This window comes from Corvus hawaiiensis, chromosome 36 (genome assembly GCF_020740725.1).
Source record: "Corvus hawaiiensis isolate bCorHaw1 chromosome 36, bCorHaw1.pri.cur, whole genome shotgun sequence".
Lineage (NCBI taxonomy): Eukaryota > Metazoa > Chordata > Aves > Passeriformes > Corvidae > Corvus > Corvus hawaiiensis.
The window spans coordinates 351637-373312 of record NC_063248.1 but is presented as its reverse complement, the minus strand read 5'-3'; the positions used below and the strand labels follow the sequence as shown (position 1 = coordinate 373312).

General features: G+C 63.2%; 1 protein-coding gene across 8 annotated transcripts; it reads right to left on the bottom strand.

Annotated features, from left to right (window-relative positions):
* Positions 1-27: 27 nt before the first annotated feature.
* Positions 28-20378, bottom strand: CAMK2B (calcium/calmodulin dependent protein kinase II beta). 8 transcript variants are annotated; one of them, XM_048290272.1, is made up of 21 exons: positions 20244-20378; positions 17478-17572; positions 15604-15663; positions 15188-15242; positions 15022-15087; positions 12814-12886; positions 12051-12153; positions 11655-11738; positions 11030-11124; positions 10684-10806; positions 10516-10599; positions 9804-9846; positions 9281-9355; positions 7151-7191; positions 6993-7064; positions 5414-5458; positions 5127-5175; positions 2280-2355; positions 2102-2196; positions 1543-1777; positions 28-1474 (listed from the first exon to the last, which is right to left on the bottom strand). In XM_048290272.1, exons 1-20 carry the CDS (start codon positions 20306-20308, stop codon positions 1545-1547), a joined length of 1632 nt encoding a protein of 543 aa, XP_048146229.1. In that variant the 5' UTR covers positions 20309-20378; the 3' UTR covers positions 28-1474; positions 1543-1544. The 8 variants fall into 8 exon arrangements, with proteins under 8 accessions (XP_048146229.1, XP_048146230.1, XP_048146231.1 ...); XM_048290273.1 differs by having other exon boundaries at positions 7151-7188; XM_048290274.1 differs by lacking the exon at positions 5414-5458.
* Positions 20379-21676: the final 1298 nt, after the last annotated feature.

The following is a 21676-nucleotide window of genomic DNA, read 5'->3' as shown; positions in this document are numbered from 1 at the left end:
TCTCTCCACCTTCTACTTTAATGATCATTGGTTTTTCCTCATAATTTATTTGCAGTTTTCCCGAGACAAAAACGAAATCAGAGTCATCTTTTACACTTACAAGGCTCAGAAAGAAAAGACAAAGGGTTTTTTGGGGGGAGGGGCATGGGGGGGGATATGCTGGGGAGGGGGAGACAGAAAAAGAATGAGAGAAAAGGGGAGGAAAGAGAAAAAGTTGGCAACGATCCACCAGCATTCATGGGACAGGAACAGCTCAGCTCCTCGACATACAGCGTTAGCGCCCGAGGGTTGCTCCCGCGCAAAGGGCATGCAGAGAAATCATCAGAATAATTAAAAAATAATTAATATCCCTCGCCCATCCCGCCCCCTCCCCCCCAGCCAAAACCAGCCCTCAGCATGGTGGGGATGCCCTGGGGAATCACGTGGGGAGTGCCTGGAGTGGAGTGATGCCTCCCCAGGGAGGGGGGCCTTGGGGGTGACGGGGTCCCCCCGAGCGCTGGCCGTGGGAGGGGGGGGTGCAGGATGTGCTGCCAGTGCCCCTGTGCTGGGAGGGGCGCCGGCGGAGCAGCCTGTGCCCCCTAAGAGACCCATTCTCTTAGTCTAAAGTGCTTTCAATGCTGCGTCAGTGCTGGCTGGATCGTCCTGAGCCCCCCACCCTGAACCCCAACACCCCCCAGCTGCCCTCTGCCCCCTGACGTGGCACCCACCTGCCCCCTGCCAAAACCTGCCAGCACCTGGGACTGGCACCTGCGACACGGGGTGGGGATCAGCGGGATGGGGACACGGGGGTGCGACTGGTGGACCTTCCCAAAGGCACCCACCGTGTTCCCTGCGCAGCAGTGCCCAGGATCAGTCTCGGGCCCCCCAGGGGAGGCACTGGACTGGGGTGGAGGGGAGAGAGTCTGTGTGTGTCCCCCCCACCTCACTCACCCCCTGGCAGCCCCCTGTGGCTGGGACCCCCGTGGGAATTCAAAAATAAAGAGCTCTCTCTATGTACAGGGGCCGGGGCAGGACAGAGCAAAGCGGAGCCCAAAGAACAACATCCACCACCAGCGACAGCAACACGCCACGAGCACAGCCGGGAGGGGGGCTGGGACCCCCCTTCCCCCCCCAGCAGAGACGGGCCGAGGGAGGGGGCTGAGCCCCCCAGCGCCCTCGCCTGTGGCCGAGCGGCTGGGTTGGGTTTGGGGGTGTGGGTGGGTTTGGGGGTGTGGGTGGGTTTGGGATTGGGGTGGGTTTTCCCCCTTTTTTTTTTTTTTTTTTTTTTTCCTTTTTTTTGTTGTCTTCATCATTTTGGCTTTTTTTTTTGTCTTTTTGTTTTCTGCAAACACAGGCACTGGAGGGGGGGAGCAGGGGCCAGGGTAGGGGGGGACAGGCATGCGGACGCGTGCTTCGGGGGGCCGCAGCTCCGGCTGCCGCCTCGGCTCCCATCGCCGTCTCCGTCGGGCTGGAACCAGGACAGCCACCGCAAGCTCTGTGGGGACATCCTGGTGAGCCACAACCGGGGGACCCCGTCCCCTCGAGCCCCAAGCCCACCCTCACCTTCACTGCAGCGGGGCGACGGGGGCCCCCGAGCCGTGGAAGTGGACGTTCTGCCACTTGCCGTCGCGGCGGTGCCAGACGCGGGTCTCCTCGGACTGGCTGGTGCGGGGCCGGCCCTGTGCGTCGATGTACTGGGTGAGGCGGATGTAGGCGATGCAGGCCGCGTCCTCCCCGATGACGTGAACGTGCGGGTTCAGGATGGTCGTGTGGATCGGCTTGTTGTTCTTGGAGAGCACTGCGGGGCGGCCGAGGTCAGCGGGGCTGGCACGAGCAGGGGGATGGGGGCAGGGATGGGGACAGGGAACGCGTGAGGAATGGGCAGGGATAGGGGCAGGGAGGGGGACAGTGCAAGCAGATGGATGGCTCAGCAGGGGAGGACTGGGGACAGGCAGGCGAGGTGAGCAGGATGGGCAGGGAGACAGGCAGGGAGACAGGGGACAGTGAGGGAGACAGGCAGGGAGACAGGATGGATAGGGCTGGGCTGGACAGGGAGAGAGGATGGGCAGGGCGCGGGCAGGGCGCAGGCAGGGCAGGTGGCACAGGCAGGTCGGCTACTCACAGTTCTCGAAGTAGAAGCGGTGGAAGTCCATCCCCTCCACCAGGTTGCCCAGTGCCTCGGGCTCAAAGGAGGTGAGCCCCGGGTCGCAGATCTTCCTGCAGGCAGTGGGTGAGAGTGGCCCTGACTGGCCCCAGCCCACCTGGCCCCACCCGGCCCCACCTGGCCCTGCCCCACTCACGCGTAGGCTTCGAAGTCCCCGTTGTTGACGGCCTCGATGAGCTGCTCCGTGATCTTGATGATCTCCTGCTTGCGGGCTGGGGGCACGTCACTGTCACCGCCACCGCCACCGCCCCAGCCCCCCGGTGACACCGTGGGGGTGGGTGGACGGGATGTTGGGATGGACATGGGACATGGAGGGGAGGCATGGGGATGGACACGGGGACTGACAGACAGACCTTGGGGGCAGAAAAACCTTGGGGACAGACAGACAGACCATGGGGATGGACCATGGGGACAAACACAGGGACCTTGGGGACAGACAGACCGACCATGAGGGCAGACAGACAGACCACAGGGACAGACACAGGGACCTTGAGGACAGACACAGAAACCATGGGGACAGACAGACACCCCTTGGGGACAGAAGGCCCTTGGGGACAGATAGGGACCGTTGTGCTCCCAGGGCCCCCACAGCTCTGCCACACCAGTATTCGCATCATCCTCTCAGCACGTCTCATTGCTAGCCCAGTGTCACCCCAGCCATGTCCTAGTGCCACCCCTAAATGTCCCAGTGCCATCCCAGTGCCCTCCCAGCATGCTCAAGCATCCCAGTGCCCACTCAGCATGTCCCAGTAGTTTCAAGTGCATCCCAGTGCTACTCCTGCAAGTTCCAGTATATCCCAGTGCCATTCTAGCACATCCCAATACAGCCAGTTCCATACCAGTGTTTCCCAGCGCCATCCCACCGTCTCAATGCCGTTCCAGTGCATCCCAGTACCCTCTCGGTTCCATGCAAGCACACCCCAATACATCCCAGTGCAATCCTAGTGCATCCCAGAGCAGCTTCAGTGCCATCTGATGCATCCCAGTGCCATCCTATTGCTTCCCACTGCATCCCAGTGCCAGTCCAGTGCATTCCAATACACCCCAGTTCCATCCTAGTGCAATCCTGCTGCATTCCAGTGACAGCCCAGTACACTCTAGTGCCATTCCAGTGCCATTCCACTACATTTCAGTCACATCCCAGAGTGTCCCAATGCCATTCCAGGGCATCCCAATACACCCCAGTTTACACCAGTACATCTCAGGGCCATGCCACTGCACTTCAATGCAACCCCGTGCCCTTCTAGTATATTCCAGTTCGCCCCAGTTCCATCCCAGTGCATCCCAGCATCGTGCTGTTGAATTTCAGCGTGTTCCAGTATCATTCCAATGTAGCCCATCCCACTATATCCCAATGACTCATTTCATCCTGATGCCACCCAGTCAGCTCAGTTTCATCCCAGTGCAGCCCAGTGACACTTCAGTGCATTCTAACACAGCCCAGTTCCATCCCAGTATCTCCCAGTGCTATTCCAGAGCATACCAGTACACTCCAGTTTGCCCTGGTGCCTCCCAGTAATATCTCACTGCATCTCTGTGCCAATCGCCCGTGTCCCAGTGTCATACCAGTGCATCCCAATACATCCCAGTTCCATTCCAATGCATTGCAGTACCATTCTGCTGCTTCCCAGTGCATCCCAGTACCATTCTAGTGCATTCCAGTATACCCCAGTTCTATCCAGTGCATCTCAATTAATCTTAGTACCATTCCACTGTATCCCAGTGCTCCCCAGTCCATTCTTTTGTCACCCTAACATCTCAGTGCCAATGTACTGTCTCACTGCTATTCCAGTGCATCCCAATACATCCCAGTACAGCCCAGTTCTACCCAGAACACCTCTTGGTACCATCCCACCATGTCCCAGTATCATCACAGTGCATCCCAATGTCACCCCAATGCCTTTTCAATGAATCCCAGTGCCATTCCAGTGCCATTCCAGCATGTCCCAATCTACACCATTTCCACCCAAGTGCACCCCAGTGTATCCTAGTACCATCCCAGTGCATCCCAGTACCATTCCAGTGCATCCCAGTGTGCTCCCAGTGCATCCTGGTGCCATCTCAATGAATCTTAGTGTCATCCCAGCTTCAGCCTAGCACATCCCAGATGCATCCCAGTGCATGTGAACACTCTCCCAGAAATGTCCCAGTACAACCCCGATGCGTTCTGGTGCCATCCCTGTGCTATTCCAGTGCAACCCAGTGAATTCTAGTGCTATCCCAATGCCATCCCAATGCCATCCCAAATCCCACCCAGTGCATTCCAGTGCTGCCCCAGCACATCACAGTGCACCAACTGCATCTTGGTGCCATGCCAGTTCCATCCCAGTTCATCCCAGTGCAATTCCAGTGGAATCCGAGGCATCCTAGTGCCAACACAATGCATCCCAGCTCTATTCCAATGCATTCCATTCAGCACACTCCCAGTGCACCCCAGTGCATCCTGGTGCCATCCCAGTGCACCCCATCACAGTCCCAGTGTATCCTAGTGTCATTCCAGTGCACCCCAATGCATCCTTGTGCCATCCCAGCTTCATCCCAATGAACTTCAGTGCTGCTCCAGCGCATCCCAGTGAACCAAACGCACTCTGGTGCTACGCCAGTGCCATCCTAGCGCCATTCCAGTGCACCCCAATGCATCTTAGTGTCATCCCAGCACATCCCAGCTGCACCCCAGTGCATTCTAGCACGCTCCCAGTGCATCACAATGCATCCTAGTGCCACCCTAGTGCATTCCACAACTGTCCATCACAGTGCCATCCCAGTGCATCCTGCAGCCATCCCAGTTCATCCCAGTACCATTCCAGTGCACCCCAATGCATACCGGTGCCATCCTAGCACCATCCCAGTGCATTCCAAGACCCTCCCAGTGCATCCCAGTGCCATTCCAGTGCAACCCGATGCATCCTAGCACCACCCCAGTGCATCCCAGCTCCCTCCCAGTGCATCCCAGTGCAACCCTGCCGCCCCCTGCGCCCGTCACCTTTGGTGTCCTCGTCCTCAATGGTGGTGTTGGTGCTGTCGGAGGACTCCTGCTCGCAGGACGGCGGCGGTGGGGGGGAGACACAAACAGGGGGTCAGACCTGGCCCCGGGGGGACGGGGAGGGGGAACAAGCCCAGCCGGGGCTTGGCAGGACCCCGCCGATGCTGGACGCCGCAGGGGTACCCCACTGTCACCGCGCCCCATGCGCACTCCTCATCCACGTCACCCCCCCCGCGACATGGCTGATGCTGGGGGAGGATGGAGGCGGAAAGCAGGGGCAGCGGTACCTTGGCGCCGTCCGCGGGGTTATGAATGACAGTAGTTTGAGGCTCCTACGGGAGAAGGGAGAGAGACAGAGGCGGGGGTGGGGGGAAGCGAGAGCCCGGAGAGGACAACGAGGGGGGACGACGAAGTGAGCAGCACATGGACAGGGGCAAGGAGAGACCCAGACCGGATTTGGGAAGGGCAGAAGGGGGAGAGAAGCAGAGAGTCATTAGTCCAGCGAAGCCAAATGGTTTAATTCACAGACATGGAGGGGGAAGAAAGGAGGGAAAGGGGTGGGCAGAGCCGGGGGAGAGACGCAGTGAGGCCAAAAGGATGGGCTGGGCGGGGGGCAGCTCCGTGCCCATGTCTTGCATCCCGGTGCCCAGGGGCTCCACTCACCATGCATCTGAGCATCCTTGTGCCTGAATCCCAACCTGCTGCCTCCATCCCGAGCACTGCCCATATCCTTGCACATCCCTCAGCTCGCACCCAGCCCATCCATGTGCCTGCATCCCAACTATCCCACTGCCTGCATCCCAAGCATCCCTTGTCTTGCATCCTGACTGTCCCTGTGCCCAGATCCTGACCATCCTGGTGCCCACATCCCGAGCACCCCTCATCCACAGCTTCCCGCTGCCGGCATCCCACCCTCACTGTACAGGGTGAGCACCCCTTTTTTCTCCATATCCTGCACTCAGTGACCAGCCAGGCACACCTTCATCAGTGCACAGCACTCTGGGCATCACCCTGCCTGTATCCTGCCCTCATGGTACCTCGTCCCTGCCCTTCTGCTGCACCCCCTGTGCCATGAAGGTCACAACGGTCACCCCTGTACCCACATCTGCACCTACCTTGCTGTTGGCATTGCCAGAACACCCCCAAATCCTGCACCTGCTGTTTCAGATGACCACGCCTTTACCTGTGTCCTGCACTCCCTGTGCCAGCTGGGCAGTCCTGTGTCTGGATCCTGCACTTACTTCACCTGCAGGGTCACAGTCAGCACCCCCATCCTTGTGACCCTGCACCTGCCTTGCCATTGGCATTGCAGGGTGTCCCTGTCTCCCAACCCCACACCCACCTCGCCATCTGTGTCACCAGGATCCTCCTGTCTGTTGCTTGTCCACATTACGGGGCATCTATGCCCATACTCCGCACCCACCTTGTTCCCATGGTGGGGCACCCCCATATCCATGTTCCTGTACCCACCTCGGTCCCCATGTCACAGGACATCCTCATGCCCGTATCTTGCACCCACCTTGCTGTCCCCATGGCAGGAACATCTCTGTGTCTGTGTCCTGCACCTACCTTATCCCCATAGCGGGACACCTGCATGACCGTGTCCTGCACCCATGTCACTGTCCCCATGGCTGAGGGAGACGTGGGGCTGTCCACGTGCTTGCACCCTTCACCCACCTTGTCTGTCCAGCAGAGTCACCCTGCGCCCATGTCCTGCACACCCCTTTCCATCCTTGGGACACCCCCCTCCCCAGCGACCCCAGGAAGAGCCGGTCAGGGGGCGCGCATGGTGATGGATGGGATGGGCTGGTGGGATGGATCCAGTGGGATGGGGGATCTGGGGGGTGCAGGGTACGGAGCACCTACCAGAGCGGTGGGCGGGAGGGTCCCCTTGGGGCTGGTGACGCCGGCACTGCCTTTGGTGCTGTTGGTCTGGGGCTGGAGGGGAGAGATGGAAGGGGCTCAGTGGCATGGTGGGGGCAGCAGCCCACCCCGGCCCCCCCCCGGCCCCGCTGGCCCCTCACCTTCACACCGTCCGCCTTCTTGTTCAGTAAGCTCTTAGCTGCTGCGGGGGGAGACAGTGTCAGTGCTCCTCCCCAGCACAAGGGACACTGTGTGTCCCTCCAAACCCGGACCCTTCCCGGCCACCCAACCTGACCCCACCCTGGGTGCTGGCAGCACCTGCCTCCCCAGTGTTGGGAACACACGAAGAAGGTAGTGTCCCCACCCTGGGGGAGGTCCCCATTTTGGAGGGGTGGTCCCCATGCGGGGAGGGGTGTCCCCATTCTAAGGGGGGTCTCCATTTTGAGGGGTGTCCCCATGCTGGGAGGGGTGTCCCCATCCTGGGGGTGTTCCCTTACTGGGGGGAGCCCCCATGGAGGGTGGGGTGTCCCCATCCTAGGGAATCCCCATTTTGGGGGGGGTTCTCCATGCTGGGAGGGCTGTCCCCAACCTGGAGGGGTCCCCACCCTCAGGAAGGTCCCCATCCTGGGGGAAGAGAGTGTCCCCACCCAGGGAGGGGTTTCCCCAACCTTGTGGGGCCATCCCCATCCTGGTGGGTGTCCCCATCCTAGTGGGAGATTCCCAAACTCAGGGGGGGTCCCCAACCTGGGGGGGCTGTCCCCATCCTGGGAGGGATGTCCTCAACCTGTGGAGATCCCCATCCAAGCAGGGTGTCCCCATTCTGGAGGGGGGGGGGGGTCCCCAAACTCAGTGGGTTCTCATACTGGGGGAAGGAGGTGCCCCCAACCTGAGGGGGGGTCCCCATCCTGGTGGCCCCCGTGGTGGGGGGCAGGGCTGGCTTACCTTGGAGAAATGCAGAGAGGAAAGCGAGAGAGAGGAGTGGGGAGGGGGGCAAGAGAGAAACGGGGGGGGGGGGGGAAGGAGGAAAAGGGGGAAAACATAAAAAAGAACATAAAAAAGATGAGTTGAGTACGGGGGGTGGGGACAGCCGCCTGTGCCCCCCCCGTCTCCTTGAAGGGGGACAAGGACGGGCACGGGTTGAGCATCTGTCACTGCTACCACGATCTCTGGCCAGTGGGGGAATAAGGAGAGATGGGGACATGGTTGAGGGGGTGTGGAGGGCGGGAGGGGGGGTGTCACCTCGAGCATCCTCATCATTCCTCCACACTCAGGGACCCCTCCCCCGGCTGGCGTCACATGTTGAGGGGGGATGTGCGGCGACAAGTCCAGTGACAGCAGGGTGGCACTCATCAGCACCAAAGGAAGGGGCAGGCAGATGCAGGGAGGGGGGGATGACCCACACATCCCTCCCCCGTGGACCTATGTCTCCTCAGGGGTCCCTAGCAGGGTGTCCCCAAGGGTCCCGGTCCCTCCTCTGAAAGCAGGCGGGTGTTGAGAGGTGGGGGTTTAAACCAGAGCCAAATTGGGGGGCGGGAGAGGGGGACCCCTGGCAGGGGGGCCAGCGGTAGCCCTTGGTGTGGGGATGGTTTAAGACCCGCCGAGCGTTTCGCGGCGTCACAAACACCGGCTGCAGCTCTCAGAAGCTGGGAGGAGGCACATGCTGGGGGGGGGGGGGGGGGGGGGCACATGCCGGGGGGAGACACATGCGACGGGGGGCACATGCGGGGTAGGGACGCAGGGGGGGGCACGGGGGGACACAGGACATGCAGCCCGTTTGCCCCCAATGCATGCACCGCTGTGCCCCCCCTGTGTGCAGGAGGGGGGCAGCGCCGTGGGGGGGGGGGAGCAGCGGGGGGCCACACCCTAAAATCATCCCCCCACCCCCAGCTCCCCATTGTTGACCCAGATGTGGACCCTGGGGGTGCCACCAGGGTGACCCCCTCCAGGAACCACCGGCCCAGGGTCAAGCACTCAGCAGCCCCGCCTTGGGGGTGGGGGCTGGTGCAGAGACCCCTCCCCCGGGCCAGGCCTGGGATGGCAGCAGGGGGACGGCGGCATCTCTCCGTGCCAGTGGGGAGGGGCAGAGGCTGGGGGGCTGGGGGGGGGGCAGTGCCGGGGGCCATGCATGCGCTCCGATTTCCGAGGAGGGCACCCGAAACCCGTTGGGGAGGTGGGAGGCAGGAAAGAGGATGGTTGGGAGAAGAGGGTGACATGGGGATGAAGGATCTAGGGACACACAGAGACCAAGCGGGGCCGGGGGGGCCGGGGGGGCCCTTTGCGGACGCGTCTACCTTGTTCCACCAGCCCCAGGGGGGCCCCGGCAGCGGCCGCCGACATGGTGGGAGGAGCGGTGGTCTGTCTGCCCACTGCGGGCCGCGAGAGAGAGAGAGAGGGAGCAGAGCTCCTGTTAGGGGGGGCGGGGAGGGGCTGCAGCCGGGACCCCACCTTCCCCCCCCCCCAGCACGAACTCTTGGGGTGCCCATCACCCTGGCCTCAGGCCTGGGGTGGCTGGTGCTGTTCCATCCCCCTCCCCGTGTCGCCCCCCCACCAGCCACCGGAGTGGGGGGGGACACACGGGGACCGGGCACTACCTGCTGCTGTGTGCGTGGGACGGGGGGGCCGGGTCCTGCCCCCACCTTGGCTACCACATGCCCCGTCCTCACCGATGGGGAAAAAATGGTGGGGGGTTAAGGAAGGGAGGGGAAAAAGAGAGAAAGACAGCGATAGAGAGAGGGGGGCACCGGCCCGGGGGGGGGGAGCTATGGAGGGGGGCTGCGGCCCCCAGCCCCCCGGCCAGTGGGAGCCCCCCCTTACCTGAGAAGTTCCTGGTGGCCAACATGGTGGTGAGGATGGCACCCTGCGGGGAGGGGCAGGGTGAGCTGGGGAGAGGGTGCGGGGTGGGACGGGCAGGATGGGGCCCTGGGAGCGCGGGGAGTAATGGGGGTGGGTGAGAAGGAGGGGGAGAAATGGGATGATGGGATGGGAGGGGGTACAGGATGGGGCCCATGGGACTGGGAACTGGGAGAGGGGATGCAGGATGAGGGGGCAGGATGCAGCCATGGGACCAGGCAGTGGGATAGAGGGTGCAGGTTGTGGGATGCAGCTGGACGGGGACAGGCTGGAGCCATGGCACGGGGCAGGATACTGGGCAGGGACAGGATGGGACCATGCTGCACTGTGTGTCACCAGGATGGGACCAAAGCCCACAGCAGAGCACCGGGCACACCAGAGTGGGACCGCAACACCCACTGGGAAGGGCACAGGAAGGCCCTGGTGGGTGCCAGGGTGGGAATGTGCCACCGGCTGCTGCCAGAGTGGGCAGGGCAGGGGTCCCACAGCGGGCAGGGGAACGTCCCACAGTGGGCAGGGCAGGGGTCCCACAGCGGGCAGGGGAACGTCCCACAGCAGGCAGGACAAGGGTCCCACAGCGGGTAGGGGAGGGTCCCACAGGAGAGCCCCATGGACAGGCAGGGTGCTGCTGGAAGGATAAGCACTGTCCCCAGCCCACGCCTCCCCCACCCCTCACCTTGAGCTTCCTCCGGGCATTGAACTTTTTCAAGCACTCCACTGTCTCCTGCCTGTGCATCATGGAGGCCACGGTAGAACGTTGCTGTGGGGGACAGTGGGGTCAGCACCAGGTGCTAGTGGTCACTGAACTGGGGTGACACGCACTGGGGGGACACACAGCACTTACGCAGACCCACGGGTGCTTGAGGGCCTCGTGGGCTGTGATGCGCTTGGCAGGGTTGATGGTCAGCATCTGATTGATGAGGTTTTTCGCTTCGGGGGTGACCGTGTCCCACTCAGGTGAAGGGAACTGGGGGGGTACAGGGACACGGGGGTGACAGCTGTGGAGGGGCAGCCCCATGGCACCTGTGTCACCCCACATCCCGACACATCCCCAGCCAGCCACCAAAGACATGGCCCAAAGCCACCCCCGGGCTCTGCCTGCTGAAGATCAGCTGTAGGGTCCCTCAGTAGGTTCCACAATTAACGGGCCAGCTGCTGCAGGGCATGGGCTCATGGCACCGGGGACTTACATCGTAGGCCCCGGCCTTGATTTGTTGGTAGAGTTTGTGCTGGTCCTCGTCCCAGAACGGCGGGTAGCCCACCAGCAGGATGTACAGGATGACCCCTGAGCCAGGGAGAGCGGGGTTAGGGGAGTGCAGGGACCCCAGACCACCCCAGGCTCCCTCTGGCCCTGCTGTGTCCCCATGACAAAGCAGTTATTCCCAATATGGCCTGTCCCTGTGCTGCCAGGATGGCAGGGACAGGGGACAGCATGGCACTGCCGGGGCACATGGCACAGGATGGCCCCAGGATGAGGTCAGGGCTGGAACAGGAACTGGGGTGGGACCAGCATAGAAATGGGATGGGAAAGAGGGTGAGACTAGGATGGGAATGGGATAAGACTAAAATGGAGCCAGGAAAGTGCCAGAATGAGAGCGGGATAGGATCAGAATGGGACCAGGCAGGGATGGAACAGGGATTAGGATGGGATTGGGCAGGCATCGGGCAGGGACTGGGCAGGGATCAGGGCAGGGATTGGGGTAGAGATGGGGCAGGGATGAGGCAGGGTTCAGGATTGGGACCAGGTCCGGGTTCGGAATGGGGGCAGAGAAGGGGCAGGGACCAGGCAAGGACTGGGCAGGGATTGGCTCTTACCACATGCCCAGATGTCCACGGGTTTGCCATAGGCCTCTTTGCGCAGGACCTCAGGGGACAGGTAGCCGGGTGTGCCCGCAAATCCTGGGACAGGGACAGAGAGATGGGTGAGGAGAGACAGGTGAGCCACAATGGGAGGGGACAAGGACAGGACACAGGACTGGGACATGGGCATGGGGGAGGGATGTGCTGGGCAGGGGTGGACATGGTGGGCACAGAGGCATGGACATGGTGGGTATGGGACAGGGCTGTGCTGGGCACAGGGCAGATGCAGTAGGAACAGAGCAGGGACTCTGGACATGGAGGGACACGGCAGACACAGTGCAGGGGCTTGGTAAGCAGGTCCCAGCGGGCAGGGGCTGGGGCCGTGGTGGGCAGGGGGCCAGCAGCACTCACCGAACCAGGCCTGCTGATCCCCCTGCACCTCGATGGCGAGGCCGAAGTCCGCCAGCTTCACCGCCGCCCCTTTGCACTTGCTGGCCAGGAGCAGGTTCTCCGGCTGTGCGGTCACCAGGCACAGGGAGCACCAGGCACGGACAGCACCAGGCACAGACATGGGTGGGGAGAGAGAAGGGACGGGGCAAGTAGGGGAGGGACTTTACTGCTGCCATCGACTGGGTGCTGCCCGTCAGCCGGCTCTGCACCGTGGGGCTGTGGCCATGGCCGCCCTCTGCCAATGGCCCAGGGTGCCGGATGGCACAGCCCCATGGCCAGCTCAGGGTCATCCCATGTCTCACTAGCCTCATCCCAGCATCCCCCCCCATCCCCCTGTATCCCACCACCCCTCCGTGTCCCACCCATCACCCCCTTGTGTCCTGCCGTGACCCACCCCCAGCCAAGCTCCAGCTGCTCCCACCCCCATCCCCCCATCCCAGCCAGTTCACACTCTCCCTGGGGCAATGGCAACTGGGGGGGTTGCAGTGAGATGCCCCACCAGTGCAGAACCGTGACACAGCTGGGGGACCTGTGTGCATCCCCAGAAAAGGGAGGTGAAAGCTGGGAGTGCTCAGAGCTGAGGGGATCCCCCAAGCCCAGCAAGATCTCAGTGACCCCCCCAGAACGCACTGGGCAAGGGCCATACCCAGGCTGTAGGGACCCCAAGGGCTGGGCAGGGGGAGAGGGGCAGAGGGACAGACGGGGGCTGGGGGGACACACTTACCTTGAGGTCCCTGTGGACCACCCCCATCTGGTGACAGTGCAGGACAGCCTCCAAGATCTGCTGGATGCAGTGGCTGCATGCAAATGGGAGGGGGGTCAGAGGTACGCTGCTCCCCCACCTCCCACACCCCCTGTACCCCACAACCTGTACCTCCAAACCAGCCCCCCTGCCCCTCTGCTGGGGCCCCACTGCACCCTGGGGGGAACTGACAAAAACAAGTGGTGACCTTGGATTTGTGGGTGCTGTGCATGGCAACCCCTATGTAGCCCTGCCAGGGGGGTCATCCCTGAGGTGTCACCCCTGGGGGGACTCCTGGGGGATCACCACCTGGGGGGGTCACCCAGAGGGGTTACCCCTGGGGAGAGTCCCACCTGGGGTGGGTCACTGCCTGGGGGACACCTATGGGGATGTCAATGCCTGAGGCGGGGTCAGCCCTGAGGTTGTCACTCCTTCCTGGGGGGCATCACCCCTGGCGGGGTATCACTGTCTGGGGGTCATCCCTCGGGCGTCACCCCTGGGGCATCATCCCAGGGTTGTCACTCCAAAGGAGTTACTGACGAGGGGTCACCCCTGTGGGATCATCCCTTGGGGGGTCACTGCCGGGGGTTTATCCTGGAGGAGATGGTCACTGGGTGGGGGTTCATCCCTGGGGAGATCACTGGCTGGGGGTCACCCCTCAGTGGCCACCAGGTGAGCTCCAACCTTGGCATAGAGCTGTGGGGGTCATCCCAATGGTGCTTTTGTACCCACCCCCTGTCCCCCGTGGGGGCCCCCCATCCCTGCTGCCGCCCGGATGCTGGGATCCCCCAGACAGGACTCATGGGGGAAGGGGGGGAACAGGGGATGGGGGGGTGGGGCGGATGGAGACGAGACAAGAAAGAAAGAGGGAAGGAGCGAGGGGATGAGAGCCTGAAATGGGGGTGAAGGGGGGCCCCGCCTAGCTGGGGGAGCGGGGGCGCTGGGGGGACAACCTCCCTGTGGGGGTGGGGGGGACAAAAAAAGGGGCGTCAGGGAGAAAAAAGATTGAGGAGAAAGCCCCGCAGCAGGGTCCTGACGAGCGGAGCGGGGGGCCGGGAAGTGGGGGCTGCGGCGGGTGGGGGCAGCGAGGGGGAAGCGGCCCCCCCGGCCCCCCCCAGATACTGACCTGCGGCTCCCTCTGCTCAGGGGCAAAGTGATGGGTGGGAGGAACGCGGGCAAAGAGCTCATGGACACAGTGACTGCAAAACAGAACGGGGGGCGGGGGCGGGGGGCCAGGATGGAGGGTTAGGGGTGGGAGAGGGGTCAGGATAGGGGGGCAGGATAGGGCAAAGGGTGTGGGAGGGGGCGGGATGGGGTGAAGGGGTGAAGGGGTGCAGGATGGAGGGGTAGGGGGTGGGAGATGGGGGCAGGATGAGGTAAAGGGGGTGGGAGTGGGGGGGGCAGGTTGGCAGGGTGGGATGAGGTAAAGGGGTGGCAGGCAAGAAGTGGGGGTCAGGGTGTGGGGACAGGATGGGGGTAAAGGGGTGGGAGAAAGTGACAGGAAAGGGGGATGGGAGGATACGGGAGCAGTTCAGGGGCAAGGATGGGTGTAGGAGGCAAAACAGAGGGCGAAGGGTGCTGGGGGGGGCAGCGAGCAGAGGGCAGCAGTGGGACGGACAGACACACAGATGGACACACGGACACGCACAGAGCCCGAGCAACGTGTGATGGGAGACGAGAGGGACAGAGGGATGGGGGGAATGGATGGAGGAGGTGAGGGGCACGAGTGGGACAGGGACGGGGGCAGGGGTGGAGATGGGGGGAACGAGAGAGGGGGAGAAACAATGTTGTGAAAGCCCAGAGACCACGGGGAGGGGCACACAGCGGCACACAGGGCACTGGGGGCTGGGGACGGCATGGGGGGGGCCCTGAGGGCCCCCCACTTGCCACCAGCCCCCCAGCACAGGTCATGACAGTGTCAGGACTCAGCGGCAGAGGGGGGAGCATGGGGTCAGAAGTGGAACATGGGGGGGCCCCACCCGGGGGCCCCACCCCACCCAGCAGCGGGATGGAGCCAGTGGAGGGGTTACAATAACGTGGGGGCCGAGGGGGTGTACCCCCCCTCCCCCTGCGTGCCCCCCTGCCTGCCTCGCTGGAGCTGCCCCATCCTTGCAGGCCTCCCAAGGCACAGGGCACGGGTGGCTGGGGGTGTCCAGGGCTTTGGGGGGTGTGTGGGGGGTGAAGGCTCACCTGGCATCAGCCTCACTGTAGTACTCCCGCGCCACGATGTCCTCAAAGAGCTCACCACCCGTCACCCTGAAACACAGCCAGGCACCACATCACCTTGAGACCCCTGGGAGCCCCCAGGATCCCCTGAGCCCCTCCTGAAGCTTTGGGAGCCTCCTGCCACACTCACAGGTCAAAGACGAGGTAATGGAATCCCTCCTCGGAGATGCTGTCGTGGAGCCGCACTGTGGGGACCAGATGGGGACAGGGACAGGCTCAGTCTCAGCCCCCAAGTACTCCCTGCCTGGCTCCCCCAGCCACTACATGTGGCACCCATGGGTGTCTGTGTCACATGCAGCCCACACCCCCACACCCAGTGTCCCAAAGGTGGCACCCAGAGGGACCCCAGGGTGGGACCCCATAAGTCACCAGGGTGACACCCACCATGTCCCCTATGGGGGCACCCAGTGTGTCCCTAAGGTAGCCTTCAGCAGGACCCCACACATCCCCAGAGGGACACCCAGCATACCGCCAGGGTGTCATTCAAGGTGTCCCTGGGTGGCCCCAAGTAGGGGTGAGACCCCCCAGGTGTCCTCAGTCACTCACCGATGTTGGAGTGCTTGAGCAGCCGGCAGATACGCGCCTCACGCTCCAGCTTCTGGTGGTCTGGGGGGGCAGTGGTCAGGGGGGCACCTGACCTGCCCCCTCCACCCCCGCCCCGTCACCTGCCCCCAGCCCAAGCCCAGCAAGAGGAGCTGTAGATGCCCATGTGGGAGTGCATGTGGCTCTGTGGGGTGTGCAGGTATGCACAGGGGGCAGGGGTGGGGGTTGTACCTGTGGGTGTACATGTGTGCAAAGGTTTGCATGTATGCGCACACGGGTTGGGCACGCACATGCACGCAGGTGTACACACACTGCGCAGGTGTGCACAGGTGTGCATGTTCACATGTGTGCTCATGTGTGAGGCTGTGCATGCATGTACACACAGAAGGATGGGTGTGCCAGCACCTGTGGCTGTACCTGTGTGGATATACAGGTATGTGGGTGTGCAGCTGTGATGGGTGTGCAGCAGTATCCGTGTCCTGCAGCTGTGCACACACGTGGGTGTGCTTGTCTGTGGCTGTACCTGTGTGCACCTGTGTGTGCAGCCAACAGCTCTGTGGTTGTACTTGTGTGCACAGGTGTACACGTGTGCCTGCCTGTACCCATGTGTCTCACTGTACCTGTGTTTGTGTGTGATGTGGAGTGTGCAGTTGTACCCCTGTGCGTGGTGGTTCCTGCGCGTGCAGGTGTGTGCAGGTGTGCACATCTGTACCGCTGTGCCTGTGTGCGACTGTACACGTGTGTGCCTGCAGCACCCACTGTATGAGTGCACACGTGCACCTGCGTGTGCAGCTGCACCCCTGCATGTGTCTGCAAACAAGAGCACACAGACGCGTGCACAGGTGTGTGCACCTGCTCACACACCTCTCTACACACGTGTGTGTGTACACACACAATTCACACACAGCTCGCACACATACAAGTGTGTGCACCGCTCCACTCACTGCTCACACCTGTGCACACAGCTATGGCTACAGACACACACGTGTGTGTGCACACAGAACACACACCCCCTCCCCACGCCACTCATCCAGGTGCACATCCTAAACATCTACCCCCCCACACACACACAGTCACACGTCCCACACCTGCAAACACCTGCAAACACCTGCACACCCCCACTGCTGAGCTGGGAGCACACCCCACCCCACAGGCACCCACTCTGCTCGCAGGTGTGCACACACAGCAGTGCCCACCCTTATGTGCAAGCACACACACACACGCACACACTGTTGACACGTGCACACCCGCAGCCCTGCTGACACACACTCTGCTCACACCTGGGTGCACACCAAGCACACACACACACACACACACCTCTGCATGCACACTTAGGCACCCCCCTGCACAAGTGTGTGCACACACACACACCATGAACACACATATGGGCAAGCACACTGAGGTACCCCCAGTGTTCATGTGTGCCCACACCCACCATCACACACACCCCCATGTTCACATTGCACACACCTGTGCACACACAGAGCTCACACCTGTGTGTGCACACCCTTCTCCCCTGCCATCTGCTCACACCTGCATACCTGCAGGACATCCCTCAGGGACAGATGAAGTTCTGAGGGGCCCCGGGGGAGGCAGCAGGGGGGATAATGGGGATGGGCCAGGCCAGACCCCACCCCCTGGAGCATTCACCCCCCCCTCCACCAGCACCCGGTGTTACCAGCACCACTGGGGTCACAGCTGTCACAGGTGTCATGGGCACCACAGGTATCATGGCTGTCATGGGCACCAGGGGTATCACAGGTGTCACAGGTGCCACAGGCACCAGGGGTTATCACAGGTACCAGGGATGTCTGGGGAGTGGCCCCCTCGGGTGCCAGAGGGGTCTTGGGGAGTCCCAGGGTTCCCAGGGGTCCTACCTCTGGCTGAGAGCTTTTTGGTGTTGATGATCTTGGCAGCGTACTCATGGCCAGTGCAGAGCTTGACACAGCGCCGGACCACCGAGAAAGCCCCCCTGGGGAGGGACAGGCTCAGCACGCCCCAAAGCACCTTGGGGGGCAAGTGGGGGGTGGCTCCCACCCGTGACTCAGCACCCGAGGCCAGGGGGCTGCACCCACAGTGACTCAGCACCAGGGGGGTGAACCCCGACACGGGGACGGGGAGGGAGGGCCCTGACACACTGGGCCCCTGCCATGGGTGCGCTGGGGAGGCACCAGGGGGTGGTTGGGGGGAAGAGGCTGGAGGGGGGGGCTCAGTGCCACGCATCATCGGAGGGGGGGGGTCGCAGGAAGGATCCAGCACCGGCAGCTCGTTGCCATGGGAACAGTGGGTGGCCCGGATGGCAGCAGTGGCCATGGTGGTGGCGGTGATGGTGATGGTGGTAGTGGCGGTGACAGTGGTGATGGTGATAGCGGTGACAGTGGTGACAGTGCTGACAGTGGGCACAGGACCCAGCTGTGAGTATAGGGAGCTGGCAGCCACCAACACCCCAGGGACAGGGACAGAGATGAGAAAAGCATGGTTGTACCCATGCCAGGCAGAAGCACCTGCAGCCCCTTCAAGTGCCATCAGCACCTGTCCCCCTTCCAGGACCCACATCCCTGCACATCCCTTGCCTGTCCCTTGCCCGACAGGCCCCTCCCTCGTGGGGGGGTCAAGGCAGCGTCAGGGCACACAGAGAGGATCCCCATAACAGGCTGGGGACATGGCTGAGACCAGCACCCCGGTCCTGCCATGGAGAGGGTGCCCCTGGGACGGGCTCAGGGCCTGCCTGTCCCGTGCCACCACCCATGTCCCCATGTCCTCAGGCACCAAGGGCCCCACGTTGGCCAGAATAGTGGAGACCCTCTCACCACCAGGGGAAAAGTGGGGGTTCCCAAGGCCTGGCACCCCTGACCCCTCCCTTCCCCATGTGGCCCCCAGGACAGGGGACATGGTGGGTGCCAGCCCCTAGCCATGCCTCAGTTTCCCCCTGGCCAGAGCAATGTCCCCCCCATTCTGGTGAGGGGGGGACACATGTGCGATGGCTGGCGGGCTACACTGAGAGGTGGGAGGGGGGAAACAGGACCACGTTGCCATGGCAACCAGGATGGGCTGGATTTTGGGCAGACCGAAGGAACAGCCCCTGACTGGCACCATGTTCCCCCTACTGGTACCCCCAAAGGGACCACAGCCACCCCTGCAAAACGTTCCCCCGATCTAGGGAGGTGGTGGTGCAACCCCCCTCACAAAAGGTCTGACCCCCTCCCCCCTCCCCTCATTTTACTCCCCCCCAATCCCTGCCCGTGGATGGGGGGGGGAGGGAACTGCAACTCCCGTGGCCTTGAGGGCAAATGAACCCCCCCCAGAAACAGCTCCTCTTCAGCTCCCCACAACACCCACCCCCCCGGGGGGGGGGTCATGATGTGGGGGGTGCAGCCGGGGGGCTTGGAAGGATCCAGGGGGGCAGAGGGGACCTGGGAGTCTTTAAGGCCCGGGGGGTCCAGCAGGGCTGGAATCTATAAGGACCCGAAGGGGAAGTGGATTTGGGGAGTTATGTAAGGCCCAAAAGGGTCTAATAGGGGAGGGGGGGAGGGTGGTCTAAAAGGACCAGAGGGGATAGGGATGGGGAGGGGGGGGTCTGTGGAGATGGGGGGGGGGGGGGGGCAGAGGGATGGGAAAAACCATCAGGGTGAGGGGCAAGGGGGTCCTGAAAGGGGAGGAGGTCTAAAAGGAGCAGGTGCCTATAAATACTCAGGGATGGTCTGGGGAATGGGGGGTGTCTATAGGGGGGCTGTAAGGACAAGGGAGGGGAGGGTCTATCAGGACTGGGATGGGGGTGGAGGGTTTGGGAGGGCTGCAGGGACCAGGGGGGCTATAAGGGCTAGACGGGGTAGGGGTTTGTAGGAGCTTTGGGGGAGGGTCTGGAGGGATGGGGATCTATACAGACCGGGGAATGTGGAGGGGGGGCTATAAGGATGGAGGAGTCTGTGAGGATGAGGGGTCTGTGAGAACGGGGGTTCTATTGGAGCAAGGGGGCTTTAAGGACTGAGAGGGTCTGCAGGAGCCAGGGGCAGGATTAGGAGTGCTGGGGCATCTGTGAAGATTGGGGGAGTTAAGGAAGAATTGGGGGGGTCTGTAAGGATGGAGTGTCCATAGGGTCAAGGGCAGCTATAAGGACTGAGTGGGGGGTCTCTAGGGACAGGTGACTGGGGACTGCAGGGGATCTGGAGGGATGGAGGAGGGGTCTGGGGTGACCAGGGCTGCGGGGATGAGGACACATCAGGGGAGTCTGTAAAGATGAGGGTCCGTAAGGATGGGGGAACCTTGGGGAACAGGGGGGCTGCAGGGACTAGGGGGAGCTATGGGGAGGGGGGGGCCCGGAGGGCTGGAAGGCCCCAGGAGGGGGGCGGTATAAGGGGTGGGGGCCAGTGGGGGGGCAGGGCCAATACCGGGGGGAGGGCAGTCCGGGGGGGGGGGGGGAGGGGGGGGGCTGGGCAGGGCTGGTCCCGGGGGGGGTGGGCTGGGGGGGGGGCCGGTCCCGGGGGGGGCGGGGGGGGCCAGTCCCGGGTGTCCCATCCCAGGGGGGGAGGGGGGGGGGGGGATGCGTCACGTCTGCACCGAGCGGCTTCCCCGAGCCCTGGGCAGCGCCCCCCGCCCCCGCCGCGCCCCGGGGCCGGGGCCGGGGCCGGTGCCGCCGCCCTTACTTGCCGATCTCCTCGTAGAGCTGGTACTCGTCGGTGAAACGGGTGCAGGGCACGGTGGTGGCCATGCTGCCGCCGCGCCGCGCCGCAATGAGCCGCCCCGGCACCGGCTCCGCTCGGCTCCGGCTCCGCCCGGCGCGGGGGGGCGGGGGGAGGCGCCGGGCCGGGGGAGGCTCCAGCCCGGGACAGCCCCCGCCGCCCCCCCCGCCCGGGATCCCCCCCAACCCCCTCCCCGGGACACCCCCCCACCTCGGACCTGCCCCCGCACGCCGGGGGGATCCCCCTTGTCTCCACAAGGGCCCCATAACCAGATCCCCCCAACCCCGGGACTCCTTTATCCCAAATTACCCCCGGGAGTGGGGGACCAAGCCCCCACCCCTAAAGGCCCCATATCCAGACGCCCCTTCCCGGGATTCCCCCCCTAAATAGCTCTGTGTCCAGACTCCCTCTGAGGGATTCCCCCGAGGACCCCAAATCCAGACTCACATCTACACCCCTTGCAAAAGGACCCACATCCAGACCCCTCCCAAGAATCTCACAACCTCCCCCAAAGGACCCCAAACCTGCACCCCCTCCGGATCCCACGTTCTCCCCCGACAAAGCCCCAATATCCAGATAACCCGTTCAAAGATCCCACATCCATGCCCCGCATTCCCCCGCCTCGGGGACTTCCCCCCTACTCCCCCCAATACTGAACTCTCTCCTCCAGCACCGATGTCACCCCAAACAACCCTTCCAAGCTCCAACCCCTCCCTAAGCAAAACGCCCGGGAGAGGCCGGGGGGGGGGGGGGGGAGGGGGCAAAATCCCCCCCCTGCTTCCCCCAAGGGCACCTTGAAGCCCCCCAGTGTCAGCGGCATAATGGGGGGGGGGGGGTGGATTTTAGTGCGGGGGACACACAAAAGGCCACCCCGAAGGCCACCAGTAGCCCCAGGGCCGGGGGACAGTGGAGTGTCCCCCCCACCCGGAGGGGTGGGTGGGCGCGGGGGGGTGTGGGCCCCCCCGGCGCGGGTGGGCGGCAGGCGACTGGCGCTGCTGTTGCCATGGGGACCGTGGGCGGCCGGGGGGCCGCGGGCCCGGTGCGCGCATCAGCACCGGGAGATGCCGGCACCGGTAGAGGGGGAGAGTGGTGGGTGACACCTCAGGGGTGGTACCCCCAAAGCACCTACCATGTGAAACCTAGCCAGCCTTTGGGGATCCCATATCCACCCCCCCCCCACCCCAAGGACACAAAAATCCAGCACCTCTCCCCGGGGATCTCATACCACACCCCAAGGACCCCAAAATCCAGCCTCCCTGGAATCCCACATTCCACCATCCCCACGCCCAAGTAACCCATAAATCCAGCCCTCCTCGGGGTGTCCTGTATCTAGCCCCTCCCAGGGATCTCAATATCCACTCCCTCCACCCCCAGGAATCCTGTATCTGCACCCCGAA

What these genes read in the sequence shown, in the direction of transcription:
- CAMK2B (XM_048290272.1), bottom strand. Translation starts at nt 20,308, where the DNA reads ATGGCCACCACCGTGCCCTGCACCCGTTTCACCGACGAGTACCAGCTC. An exon ending in ATGCCCGGAGGAAGCTCAAG is followed by an intron (nt 9,847 to 10,515) that starts GTGAGGGGTGGG and finishes CCCTCCCCGCAG; the next exon opens with GGTGCCATCCTCACCACCAT. An exon ending in CCTGGGGCTGGTGGAACAAG is followed by an intron (nt 7,192 to 9,280) that starts GTAGACGCGTCC and finishes CTCCCCCCGCAG; the next exon opens with CAGCTAAGAGCTTACTGAAC.